The sequence below is a fragment of the Antedon bifida genome, chromosome 11 (genome assembly GCF_963402885.1).
Source record: "Antedon bifida chromosome 11, ecAntBifi1.1, whole genome shotgun sequence".
Lineage (NCBI taxonomy): Eukaryota > Metazoa > Echinodermata > Crinoidea > Comatulida > Antedonidae > Antedon > Antedon bifida.
Window position 1 is genome coordinate 470,738 of NC_136236.1, and position 14,694 is coordinate 485,431.

The 14,694-nt window shown below is 34.9% G+C and overlaps 2 protein-coding genes and 1 long non-coding RNA gene across 3 annotated transcripts; 2 read left to right on the plus strand and 1 right to left on the minus strand.

Moving 5' to 3' along the window:
• Positions 1 to 2,930: 2,930 nt before the first annotated feature.
• Positions 2,931 to 5,334, plus strand: LOC144855629 (uncharacterized). Its single transcript, XM_078713533.1, has 4 exons — positions 2,931 to 3,185; positions 3,358 to 3,382; positions 4,127 to 4,192; positions 4,331 to 5,334. The coding sequence occupies exons 1-4, from the start codon at positions 2,946 to 2,948 to the stop codon at positions 4,840 to 4,842; spliced, it is 843 nt and encodes a 280-aa protein (XP_078569659.1). The 5' UTR covers positions 2,931 to 2,945; the 3' UTR covers positions 4,843 to 5,334.
• A 3,669-nt stretch (positions 5,335 to 9,003) lies between these two features.
• On the plus strand, positions 9,004 to 11,313 carry LOC144855654 (uncharacterized). Its single transcript, XM_078713569.1, has 7 exons — positions 9,004 to 9,164; positions 9,627 to 9,675; positions 9,877 to 9,911; positions 10,255 to 10,350; positions 10,574 to 10,644; positions 10,767 to 10,902; positions 11,081 to 11,313. Exons 1-7 carry the CDS (start codon positions 9,105 to 9,107, stop codon positions 11,117 to 11,119), a joined length of 486 nt encoding a protein of 161 aa, XP_078569695.1. The 5' UTR covers positions 9,004 to 9,104; the 3' UTR covers positions 11,120 to 11,313.
• A 946-nt stretch (positions 11,314 to 12,259) lies between these two features.
• Positions 12,260 to 14,657, minus strand: LOC144855655 (uncharacterized). Its single transcript, XR_013614847.1, has 2 exons — positions 14,229 to 14,657; positions 12,260 to 14,026 (listed from the first exon to the last, which is right to left on the minus strand). It is a non-coding gene; the product is annotated as an uncharacterized LOC144855655 (long non-coding RNA).
• Positions 14,658 to 14,694: the final 37 nt, after the last annotated feature.

The window sequence follows — 14,694 nt, forward strand, 5'->3', positions numbered from 1 at the left end:
ACCTATTGGCTCGCAGCCAATTTGACTATATTTTGCTTTGAATTACAGTTTTTCAGGTAAATACATTTTTTTTCGATTCAATTTTTTTTTAAAGTGGATAACTATTATGTGACAATAAAATGGCATATTCAACAAGAAAAATGTAAACTAGATTTGAACTCGTCACTACGGACGAGTTAGGACTACTAGGTCCCTAGATAAGTTATTTACCACAATTTAGCGCATAGTTAAATTACACACACAGTAAAATAGCCAATCAGTACTTAGTCTTATTTGGCCTGCTACATTATAGGAATAGGTAGGAAATAAATGATTTGGGCTATACCAAATGCCGTTACAGTATATACAGTATAAACAGTATAATCTTTATACATACTATATACAGTTCAGAATAGATGAAAATAAGTGACCAAAGTTATTGACGCTTTTGAACATGATGACGTCATCACAATTTTTAAAATAGTAAATCATGCGAAGGATAATTGATGGACCTAGACAATATACAAAATTGGAGGGAAATGGAATACGGATAAGTGGAGATGTGTTCTATTAAATGTGATGAGCTATGACGAATAAGACAAAAATCCAACGTTTTATATTCGAGTGGCCATACAATGACTTCTCAATGTGTCCGGTTAGCCATATTAATGCATGATTCGATAAATACTCCTCATCAACTTCCAGAATATGTAAATTAAAACACGTCACTGACAATAACAAAGGGTTATCCGCCAAGTGCGGATAACCAAAAATTATTTTTTCAGGGGGGGGGCAATACATCTTTAAAACTTGTTTAAAGAGGGTAACCCTAAACAGCATATGCTGACAATCAAGGGGCCTTCATAGAAACATATATTAAGACAATCATATATGAAAAAAAAACAAAGAACTAAACAATTTACCTTTGTAGATCAATTCCGCAGTATTAGGACAGTCAGTACGCCCCCAACGAGTGAATAGAGTAATTTTAGTAGACTCAGGAACTGTTGAACAAAGTAACAAAAACATGTAAATGTTGTACTGAATACTAAATACACAATATTATGATTTAACTTTTATTGAGGGCTTTGAATGATATAAAGCCTGTGCTTGCCTGTGCTGTACCACAAAGCAAAACATCTGAACATGCTAACCAAAACTTTCCCTATTGTATAAACTAATTTAAGACTAAACAAACCAGATATAGGCTATTTTACTTCATTTTAAAGGTTCAGGGACGATTCGGCCCTGAGACGATTCGGCCCGGGACTATTCGGCCCACTTTTGGTGGGACGATTCGGCCCACTTTTGGGCCGAAACATCCCACTTTGTGGGCCGAAACGTCTCACTTTAGACCAAATTCATATTCATTTTTTTTTTATTTATCAAGTTTTTAAAGGTGTTTAACAATCCGTATTTTATTGATATTGACAAAGTTGATATAATATATATAATAAATTACTAAAAAAACGTAATTTTATATTCAATTTATTACTTCGAAAACCTTGTTTATTTCGTGCATTCGCCAAGCGGCCAACAGGTAACTGGTAACTGGTTTACATCGTTCGCGTGACTAAAAAATGATTATTTTCGACAATGTTTTCAAAATGTTTGCTTTATTGCATCTTTATCCCTAGTAGTGCTACCCCATAGTCTCTCTGAAAATAAAGTTTGGGGAAAAAAGCTTATTTTATGCTTATAAATGCTTATCAAAGCCGATAAATGTAAGTGTGCCGAATCGTCTCAGGGCCGAATCGTCCCGGGCCGAATAGTCCCGGGCCGAATCGTCCCAGGGCCGAATCGTCCCGGGCCGAATCGTCTCAGGGCCGAATCGTCCCGTTACCATTTTAAAAACCCTACTGTTTTAAGAGTATAAAAAAACCTACCTTTCTGTGACTGGATAGTCATGATACTGAAAACTGCTACTACAATACATACAAGAATGACACATGCAACAGCAATACCAAGTGAAACATGGTGTTGCTTCTGTACAACCACCACTTGTTTTCCAGGAGGAACTGCATCAACATCACTATCTTGGCACTTGCCTATTCCTTTCTCTGTATTCTCCTCACCGGCTATTACTTCCATATACACATTTTCCTCCTGTGTCTTTTTAAATCCTTATGTTGTTTGTCCTTAATACTAAAGCAGTACAGACGTAGCTCTACAAACGGCAAAGTAGCAGGTTGAACAAATGTTTTAATCGTAAAACAACAATCTATTAATAATCATACTGTAATACAATTATATTTGAAATATTAACAATTAATTATTATTTAAATATTATATTAACCTCATCCTTCTAAGAAATTAATTATTGATTTTTAATGTACTACTGTTAGTATTGTACTACATAAATAATGATAATAATAATATCCTGGATTTATATAGCGCCTAATGTTGTGAAACCTCTAAGCGCTGTACATAATCTAATACGATAAAAGGGAGTCCAACCATGCCCAAAAAAAACCCAAACCGAAGCTCATAGCCGTTACGCCATTGCTTTGATCGTTCTCCTGTTTTATATATACTGTACCGCAAACTTTATATCAAAACAAGTCAAGACCCATAGAAGAACCACTTCAAAATTATGTTTCATAGAAAACGAACGAAAACTGATGTTACTGTATTGAAATTAAGAATTTGTTTCAAGTATATCCGATCGGAAATTAATTTACGGATGTACAGTATGCCAACTTGTAATTTAATCTTGATATATAACACATTTTAATGTGTTATTAAAACTCTTTAAAAAAGATGTGTTGTGGTCATTTTAGTAGAAGTGAGGAAATAATTGTTTTAATGTAGTATAAACAAAAAATCTATGTACAATAAGTAATTACACATTATTACCTAGTAATTAAGCTAAATAGTTTGAAGTTCCTCAATGTGCGGTTTTGCTGTTGGTATAAAATACTGTTAGTGTTAGGGACAGACAGACAAACAACAAGAAGAATCAAAGAATGGCAGAGATGGATAATAATATGTATATGGAAGTAATGAGCAATGAGGGGACCCACAGTAAAGAGAAAGGAATAGGCGAGTGCCAAGATAGTGATGTTGATGCAGTTCCTCCTGGAAAACAAGTGGTGGTTGTACAGCAGAAGCAACACCATGTTTCACTTGGTATTGCTGTTGGATGTGTCATTCTTGTGTGTATTGTAGTAGCAGTTTTCAGTATCATGACTATCCAGTCACATAACGTAAGTAGATGCAATTATGACAAACATTACAATACCTGTAGTAGTATTGACAGCATGTTGTTGACAAAAACAGATTACCTATGTAAAGTACATAATTGGCTAGATATAATAGAAATAACTTAAACCGAATTTCAACATCTTGGTAATGAATATTTTTTCGGCTTTAATTTAGGAAAACATATGTTCACAAACTAAAGGTAGGCTTTTTTTCTACCCTTTAAACACAATATTAAATAAGGAAAATAAAGGTTCGGCCCCTAGAATATGACAGCTTTTAAACAGTTTTAATGAACATTTTGTTTTCCTCTTCAATAATATGAATGTGAGTGTCCGAGCGATTAAGACAGTGGAACCGTAACTCAGGCACAACATCAGAAAGGGTTTGAGGCTCACTCAGTCCATGGTTCTGGTGGTAGTCTTCTCGGATAAGAACTATAAACCGTAGGTCCAGTGTACACACATTGCTTGTGTGCACTTTAAAAAACCTAGTACATCTTTCGAGACGAGTAGGGGGTAAACCCCAGTGTACTAGTTCACACTCAGCTACTGTGTCGTGGACAGAAGAGAGAGCTGCGCAAGTGGCTGCAGGATATGACAAGACCCTTAGGGGAGAAGTATCTTATTGAACATCTAGTCCACAGCGCCTTGAGCACTTTAGTGGATATGTGCGCTTTACAAATCTTTACAAATTATTAATTTACTTGTTGGGTATAATAGAAGGCTGCTTAGAAGGCTGCTATGAATGCACCTAAAAAAAAGTGGAAGACCAGGCTCATATGCTGGGTTGTAAATGGGACTAAAATTTGCTTTGCAAATTGTCTCAGCTTAGGTGGAAAAACTGAATAATTGGTTGATTTGAAATCAATTAAAAAAAATGTGGGGATCAAAACCCAGAATCGCAAATAATCTTGTATTAAAATTTAATTTTTTAAAATTTACAGTTTATAGTTTATACACACGTTGGGGGCGCACGGATTGTCCAAGTACTGCTGAATTAATATACAAAGGTATTTAAATAAAATGTTTTATAAAGTAATGAAGATGATATGTCTTTGCAGAACATACTGTAAATGATGAACTTACCTATCAATGTTTTGAGGTAGTAATACTATAGCCCAATATTTAGGGCATATTTATATTTCTAGGTGTGATGTCTGGTGCACCACATAGTGATACTGGGAGTGGTACAAACTATCTTTGTTTACCTCACCAACCACGATACAATTTCACAATGGCGGGCTATCAATCCACGAGAGGATCAATCACTGCTGTGGAATTCAGGGAATCAACAAAAAAGTTTGATCCAACAAAAGATCTCCATGGTTTAAACTTTCCTTGCGCCGTTTGTCAAGCCCCACGAAGTGTCTCGTTACTTTTACCAGCAGAAACCGAATGCCCAATTGGTTGGATTACAGAGTTTAGGGGATACATGATGGCTTCTAGAAAGGACGAAAAACGTGCAGAATTCGTCTGCGTAGATGAAAGTCCATCTTACATAAAGGGTTCAGATAAACCTGATGGTGATGCGGACTGGGAAATGGCAAGCAGGCTATTTCCTGTTGAGGGCAGATGCAATGCAGAAGCTGCAGTTGGAGGGTTGCCTTGTCCACCCTACGTTGATGGTTACGAGTTGACTTGTGCAATTTGTACACAGTAATTTACTTTACTTTGACACTGTAATGGCGATACAGGTGTCATAGGGTCTTGCATGCTAATTTGTATCCTTCCTTTTTATTAGTTCGTTGCAAGGGGTCTTGCGCAAACTTGCCAAGTTTGTACTCTGTAAATTCAACACATCTCTTGGCAGTTAACCTCTATGGATAACCAATCCCATACTGCACCTTCTTAGAAAGATGTATAGAATAGATTTTTTATGGTAAAGGTAAAATATTTACTCTGGTTCTCAAGCTACTGAGGAAATTTGGGTTAGGTCCTCCAGGTACCCACAGCAGCCTACTGTCTTTGTTTGCCTATCTCTGATCATCATGAGGCTTCCCAGTGCTAAACAAATGTTTAATACAGTATATAAAAGATTATAGGCCCTACAGGCATAGTCTAGCCTAGTAATAATAATGTTATTTCCAGGTGCACTAGACTGCTATGAATTATTTAAAATGTTTTCTATATCTACGCGACCACATGCTTTTCTTGCTTTGACATAATATTTTGTATACTATAGCATTAACAAAGTTATTAACATTTCTGACTCAAAACTACTATTTTCGTAAATCGTTTTTATTGTTTTACATTGAGTATTTGTACATTTATATTCCATCAGTCAACTTTTGAAAAAATGTTGCAAGACAAAAATATAGTTTCTGATATTTTAGCATTTAGCATTCTACCATAATCTTTTATTCACAACATAATATTAGTAGGCCGCCTACAATACAATATCTTGCATGAAACGGATATTTAAAAATACACTATAATGAATTACAATTCTAATGTAAAAGATTAACAAAATAAAAATTGAACAGTGTTGTGTGTTGATCGCGAATAACTAACAATACCATCTTTCCCACAGCACATGTGCACACTCATTTGCATAACAAACGCACGGCATACCAAACTATACGATGAGATATTAATTCTCTTCTAAACACGTAACGAAGAGAATTTTTTTTACATTAAAATAAATTGAGGGCGCTAAACATAACATTTTAACCATCAAAGCAGTTGGCGAGAGCCAAAAAAAAAGATGGTAAATGTGCTCTCCCTGCCTCAGCACTAAGGCCCTGCCACAGCCTTTTGGGGTCGTTTCCACCACATCACCAGATGCATTGATGTTGTCGCCTCATGATGTGTGGTGGAAAGGGGGACGTATGATCTGTGAACCCCAAACACAGTGGCCGCATGCCTTTAACTCTATTCCACCGACCAGCGTGGGAATCGAACCCACGACATACGTGTGTTAACACGACGCTCAGACGACTGAGCTAACTGATCATTTTGGTTTTAGAAAAGTTAATAGGATATTTATGACGTAATGATGAATTACGTAATACACGTATAAATAGACTATTATCAGCTGTTCAGTCATGTTTCAGTTTGTGGTGCAACGGGTAATGCTCAGTTTTGGGTGCTATCAGATGGGGTTCGAACCTCTACGGATATTTTTTTTATGAATATTGTTTTTTTTTTTTTTATTTTGTATGGCATTCACTTTTCCATTAAATAGACACCATAAAACCTCGAAAAGAGCCCATGTGTTCCTCATTTTTTAGTACTCTTGGGTACGGTGGGCTTCTTTTCAACGGGTAAGCTTCTTTTCCGCATGGGGTTCTTTTCAAGATTACTTTTGCAAACTAAAGGAGGGGCGCTTCTAGGTTCCCGCCCGGAAAATTGTATCTTTACATGATTTGAATTTCTAATAAAGATTAGCAAAATCAAAATTTTACTTTTAAATTTAATTTTATGGCGTGTTCACCGCGAATGACTAACAATGCCATCTTCCCCATTACACCTGCACAAACTCATTTGCATAACAACGCACGGCATACCAAACTGTTTAAAATAACTACAAGGTCCCCAGAAATGACACCTAAGTATTTTGAAACATGATATATAAGAGTCTTCACTACCCCACCATGATTGGGGCTGAGCAAAGACAATTTTGAAAAAATATTTATTGAAATATGAAATTAAATATTAAGTCTCCAGTTAAGCTCACCATGGTTAGGGCAGAGCTAAGAATGAAAGCTTATTCCCCGGAAATTATGAAACGAAATATATAAGTCTTCAGGACCAGCCATACAATGGTGGGTGTTTCCCAAGTGTGAGACATGCAATGCACGCGGCCGTGACGGTAATTCAACAAAACAAAATTATGAAATACAAACAGAGCGAGCACACAAAACCTACTTACTAATCTTATATTTCTATAATTTAGAAAACAATTACAATTATCACCTTTGATAATTATAATGTTAAATTTCAACTATCCAGATGCGAATTTTAGGTTGGGTTTTAAAAAACTTGACTTCATATGCTTCAATTTCGAAGATCTGCTTAAAACATATTTATTTATTTATTCTACCATAAACTTTTATTCACAACATAATATTAGTAGGCCTACAATACAATATCTTGCATGAAACGGATATTTAAAAATACACTATAATGTAATAAATCTGCGAAAAACGCCGAACGTTTTACAATTCTTTAAGAAATTGATATCCGCGTCTGCTTTTGCGACCTTCTTGTGTAACGGTAGAATTACAATTCTAATGTAAAAGATTAACAAAATAAAAATTGAACAGTGTTGTGTGTTGATCGCGAATGACTAACAATACCATCCTGCCCACAGCACATGTGCACACTCATTTGCATAACAAACGCACGGCATACCAAACTACGATGAGATAAAATTAATTCTCTTCTAAACACGTAACGAAGAGAATTAATTCCCTTTGTTTTACATTAAAATAAATTGAGGGCGCTAAACATAATATTTAAATCATCAAAGCAGTTGGCGAGAGCCAAAAAAAAAAGATGGTAAATGTGCTCTCCCTGCCTCAGCACTAAGGCCCTGCCACAGCCTTTTGGGGTCGTTTCCACCACATCACCAGATGCATTGATGTTGTCGCCTCATGATGTGTGGTGGAAAGGGGGACGTATGATCTGTGAACCCCAAACACAGTGGCCGCATGCCTTTAACTCTATTCCACCGACCAGCGTGGGAATCGAACCCACGACATACGTGTGTTAACACGACGCTCAGACGACTGAGCTAACTGATCATTTTGGTTTTAGAAAGGTTAATAGGATATTTATGACGTAATGATGAATTACGTAATACACGTATAAATAGACTATTATCAGCTGTTCCGTCATGTACTTTGTGGCTTAACGGGTAATGCTCAGGTTTGAGTGCTATCAGATGGGGTTCGAACCTCTACGGATATTTTTTTTATGAATATTGTTTTTTTTTTTTTATTTTGTATGGCATTCACTTTTCCATTAAATAGACACCATAAAACCTCGAAAAGAGCCCATGTGTTCCTCATTTTTTAGTACTCTTGGGTACGGTGGGCTTCTTTTCAACGGGTAAGCTTCTTTTCTGCATGGGGTTCTTTTAGAGATTACTTTTGCAAACTAAAGGAGGGGCGCTTCTAGGTTCCCGCCCGGAAAATTGTATCTTTACATGATTTGAATTTCTAATAAAGATTAGCAAAATCAAAATTTAACTTTTAAATTTAAATTTTGTGGCGTGTTCACCGCGAATGACTAACAATGCCATCTTCCCCATTACACCTGCACAAACTCATTTGCATAACAACGCACGGCATACCAAACTGTTTAAAATAACTACAAGGTCCCCAGAAATGACACCTATAGTATTTTGAAACATGATATATAAGAGTCTTATATATTTTGTTTCATATTTCAACAAATTATGTCGTAACATCATTAGGAAACAAACCAAGATAATCTTTTGTAAAATGTAAATGTGAGGAAGCAACGTTGGTTCTCACTAGGATCATAGTCAATAGAAACTTTCTATTCGTACATAAGTTGGGAACCCTCATGAAACGTCACAAAATAAACATGAATATTCATTAGTCATATCCATAAGATGTGACGTAAGAATTGAGCCACCAGTAGAATTTTAAACAAGATTAAGAACCACACATATAAAACAAGTATATTTAAAATATTTAGCACTTATAGACAGAAATTTACTTTCTAAATATTAATAATTAAATTGATATATCGTAAGTTCTTATGTGCTTTTAGAATATCTATACGCCGATGATGTTCATGACCTATTTTTGCGTTTAAGTACCTATTTGCCGACGAGTATTAAACGCATTTTGGTGAAGCAGCGCAGTCTCTATTTTTTCTCTCCAAAATAAATCCTGTTGAAAGTTGAAAAGCGAAATAAAAACAAAACATAAAAAGCAGAAAAGTGGTGAAATGGGTGGCGGTAGCAGTAGAACAATTACTTTGGAAGAAGAAAGAGACGGTGCAATAACGGTAATATTAATGTTAGAAATGATTAACAGGATCTTAGCGAAATTAATATTTTAAGCTAGGCCCTAGCTTAATTAGCAGAATCTAAAACCTGCACCGACACTAGCCTAACCTCTCTGTTCTCCTGAGCAGCATAATACGTAGGCCTAGGTAGTAGGTGTCAGAATCTGCCATAATAATAGGCCTGCAAGAAACACTAAAAATCGGAATTTACACATTTTCTCATTTATTGTACGCTTTGCAATGCAAGCTAGGCCTACATATAATTTAAATTAATTACAGTACTAGGCTAGGCCTAGCTAGCTAGCTAGGCCTAGCCTATATAATAAATAAAGGTTTAGGTTGGGCCTACAGCAAAGTAGCTTACAAAACATCATATTCATAGTATATCCTAGCTAGGCTACTCACTTAGACCTGAATTTAATAATAAATATATATTAATAATTATTATTTTATTTATTTAAGATATCAGAAAATGTTCTGAAATTAATGATACAGTCTTCTCAAGTACAAGGTAAAACTTTATTGTTGTTTCATTGATTTGAAAAACATATTTGAAGATAGAAATACAAAATTTTTTATTTTATACCATGTTGGGGAAGGGGGTAATTATTTAGAAAGAAGTAAGGATTGTGTTCAAAAGATGTTTGATTTGTAATTTATATAATATAATTTTAATTTTTTGCCTAAAATTAAATTGTGTTCTCTTTCACAGATGAACATGGCAACATGACAGACTTTAGCCAACAGGTATTTTTGTGTAAATTTGAAAACAAGTTACATACTGTATTAAAATAGACCAAAATAATTCAAAACATTTTAGAGTTAAAACTTGACCTGAAACCACAAGTTAACCCGATTGCAATTATGGAGAATAAGAATAAAAAAATATAAACATTTTTCTCCTTAAATAAATATTTATCTTATTCTATTGTACCAAACAGATAGAATATTTCATAATACTGCAGAGGATTCTAAACTTTATGTGACAAAAAAATGTGATGTGCCCATATATGGACATGATGATGTCACATCACTACCATGTTTGGGCATACCACTACCATATTTGGACACATTACACTTTTATTAACAGGATGAGCAACACACCCACAGTGACAGAGTGTGGCAAGAAAGATTACGACAAATTGAAGATCACTGGAGTGAGAGGCTAAGAAAGGCTGAGGAAAAGGTGAGGGCAGTAGAATAAACTATAAATCCAACAAAATTATTGAATATGGAATAAATGTAGCTTGCTTACCAATGTTGGGGTCAAGGGTCATCCTATAACCAACCTCAGAAAGCACAGGACGTGTCCACAAACGTTGGTTTGTTCCCAGTCTTTATATATAACTGTACAGTACACCCTTCTTTTGTGAAAACCAGATTTTAAATCGGCATAATTTTATTTTTAGAACTCCAACTTAGCACAAATAACATCTGAACAGTTCAATCAAGCAGCCGAAAAAGTAGAAGCAAAATTTATGTAAGTTTAAACAAGAAACAAAAATAGTTTTTTTACAATGATTGAAATGTACAAAACATATTCTTGTAGCAAAGTAAAGCCAGTGTTTAGTAAATACAGTATAATGTTTTTGTTAATGACAGGAAAGATAAGTTTGTTTGCATATGTGAGAACCTCCAGCAAGCCGTGTTAGACTGTTACCAAGCCAACCCTAAGCAAGTACTCAAATGTTCAGATGAAGTGAAAGCATTTAATGCATGTGTTCAACAAACACAAAATGTACGTACTTTATTTAGCGTAGCTTTTAAGTTTAAGTGCTTAATACATTTTGCTTAGCAGCTTCTATAGCAAGTGCTTAGTGAATTTCAGCATTTACAGATTTGTTACTTCATCTGCTCAAGTTGTTCTTTAATTCTAAACACAGATATTTATCTATTATGCTCTATTTTTTTTCCAGAGTATTTTGACAAAAAAAGGGATGCCCCTTTCAAGTTAGCCAACAATATTCTAAAAGTTGAAACAATAATCTATGAAAGGATACTAAGTAAAGAGACGCCACTTTTAAGTTCTGAAAGAACATCAAGTAGCGACACCAACAGTATTTTCTAAAATCTGTGAATAGACGATCAAAAATGGCCAAGGAGTGTTGGAGTTAAATATACTTACAAATAAAAAACAAAATGCAAATTATTAGTGTTTGTTGTCAATCCATTAAAGCCCACTTCCCTACGTTTTTTAGATCTAATTTAAGATCACAAACTATATTTAATGTAAAAATAATACTATATGGTCCTATTGCGATAACTTTTTTCGTCTTTAAACGGTTAAAAATGTGAAAAATAAGTCGATTCTAATAATTATAGTGGCCCGCTATAAATCCCAAAATGCATTGCGCGCGGATTGATATTTTTGTTTTTCACCTGTAATTCGCCCACTTTTCGATCGATCGTGAGGCCAAAACAAATGGAAGACTCCTAACTTTTCAGCGAAAATACCGGGTTTTCCCCATTTTGTATCAACGGAGTCTGGCAAAAATAGAAAGACAATTAATGCAGCAACTATACAACATCAGGCTAGGTATATAGCTAGCGTACGATGTTTGTACGTTACCGATGTTTACCAGCTAGGCCTACAAAACTAAGCCTAGCTAGGCTAGGCCTAAGACCGTCCACGAGAGGTCGATCGCCACGAGCTACTTAGGTAGTGCATTGTTTCTCACTTTTTATCATAATTTACCATAAAACGTACATTTAAGACAAGGAATGACATGGTTTAATGTTTTTAAAGTGATATATATGTATTATTTTCCAAAAAACGTCCAAAATTGCAGGGAAGGGGTCTTTAAATTGGAATTGTTATCCAAAATAATTCCTGAATGGTAAAGCTCTGTCTACACTATCAAATAAGTTTGACAAAAGAGTGTGATGTGCCCAAATATGGTAGTGATATGGTCAAATATAGTATTGATGACATTATCATGTCCATATATGGGCACATCACATTTGTTTTGTCACATAGTCAAGTTTGATAGTGTAGACAGAGCTTTAAACAAGTTTTATAAGTATGCTATTGACTAGAAATATGCTGTTTGGAAAGTTTAAAATAATGACATCTATTAAAAAAGTATGAAAAATAATTAAATTATATATTGTGGTTTAATCTTTCTGTCTTCTTCAATAAATGCTATTGCACAAACAAAGACAAAAGTACAAATAATTATTAATATCACATGAAACGGCTTTGAAACAAAGCCAAAAAAATTAAAATAAACTTGACAAAAGAGTGTACAATTCATTCTGTAGCACCATGGGTTGGGAGGGGAGGTTAAATCAAAGTCCCATGTATGCAATCTAGTGGTTTACATGTATATATGACATTCAATTAATAAACACTTAAATAATAATATAGTACAGTAATATAGTTTCAGCGTAAATAAAAAAAATTGGCAAAATCCATTGGGGACTAGTGAATATTGTTTGTGAGTATTAAGTGGAGTGTTTGTGTTGGGGTATATTCTACATGTCATAGTGACCATCCCCGATCTCTTCAGTGGCATACCCCAAAATTAAGTTAGTACTCAATGACAAGGGCTTGCATTAAATATGTGTACTTTAAGGCTACAAGACTTTGACTTATGAGAACAATACCGTCTGTCTGGAGAGCTTAAGATTTGCTAGGACTGAGTTAGATCAGGTCATGTTAATGTGTCATCAGTCATTGCCTCCTGGACCTAGAAACTATAAAACTATTTTGAGGTGGGAAGCAACAAGAAATCATGTCATGACTTTCGCAAATGTGCAAAATGAATTAATATGACGTAGTTAAGTCGTCGGAAATCAAGGCCTTGTCTACACTATCAAACTTGATGTGACAAAAAAATGTGATGTTCTCATATATGGACATGATACAATATTTGGGCATATGATATCACTACCATATTTGAGCACATTAAACTTGGTCAAACTAGTTTGATAGTGTAGACAGAGCTTTATAGCATCTACATGTTATTTATTATCATTATACATGAATCTTAAGTACTACACACTCAGGAGCTGGATCTGACGTACAACTATAAACTAAACTGTTCATGAATAACTTAATAATAACTTACAGTTTACATATTTTTCAAAGAAGAAGCCTCTACAATAAAAACATACAAGAACCGAAACAGTAAAATATTATCAACTTCTCATTGGTTTTCATCCTAATTGTCACACACTAACGAACAGGTTTTAAGGAGAGTGAATGCATATGAATACTGATTCTCATTTATGGAACCACAAACAATTTTAAATTTAAACTTCTTATTTTTCATAAATTAATATTTATAATTTAATATTTCACATCTATACTTTACACATGTAAATTAGTAAAATTAAAATCTGAAGATAAGAGAGCAGGGTACTGGTTTGTGAAAAAACGCAAAATTGTAAATACCCCCGAATTTACTGCCAATTCAAAATAATTCTATAAAAAATTAAAAACTTAACTACAAATTAAATTTACCTTGAATTAAAATGTTTTTCATTATAAAATCAATTTATCAAAAAAAAGAAGAAGAAAAACAACCAAAATTGGACAACGAAGAAGGTGGGTTTAGTGTGTAAGTGTAAATAATAAATATGGTTGTATTTACAGTATTATTATTGTAATTTACTTAATGACCTAGTTATAAGCCCTGGGTGGGCTTACAGACACACAGTATGATATCTAACTAATCCCTAATACCAATAAATTCAAATTCATCTAAATCTACAAAATCCTGATTTGTTCCTTTGTTCGTGTCATAAATTTCAAAATCCAAATCAGATGATCTTGTATCAAGTGATTAGGGGGAAAAGCAGATCTTTGGTTGTAGATACTGTAGCTGACCTGGATAGGGGTGCAACCAAATGTAGCTGACCTGGATAGGGCTGCAACCAAATGTAGCCGACTTGGATAGGGGTGCAACCAAATGTAGCCGACCCGGATAGGGGTGCAACATGGTGTGCAACCAAATTTAGCTGACCTGGATAGGGGTGCAACCAAATGTAGCTGACCCGGATAGGGGTGCAACAGAGTGTGCAACCAAATGTAGCCGACCTGGATAGGGGTGTGTAGTTGACCTGTATAGGGGTGCAACCAAATGGAGTGGGTTGCAAATGAGCCACCAGTGTATATTTTGTTGCGGAGTATTAACAAATTAACAACCAATCAAATATCTGCATGTTGCTTGCTCAACTAATCTAGATTCAGTGAAAGCCTTCACAAATTCTACCTTTAAATGTTATAAAATATATTACCTTAAGCTTGGTTCCCACATAGAGACGCAAGGACGTAAACGCAATGTAACCGTGTTGACCAATCACAAGCGACAGTTTGAATAATTCATCGCTTGTGATTGGTCAACTCACTTACGTTGCGTCTCAGTGGGAACCAAGCATTACAGTTAAATATCATTATTCATTCAGCAGATCTGATTTACTATACATCTTATATATTGCCCCGTGGAAAGTATCCCTTTAATAGGTGTGTCCCTTTAATAGGCGTGTCCCCTGAACAGGTGTGTCCCAAAGGAGGGGTTTGACTATA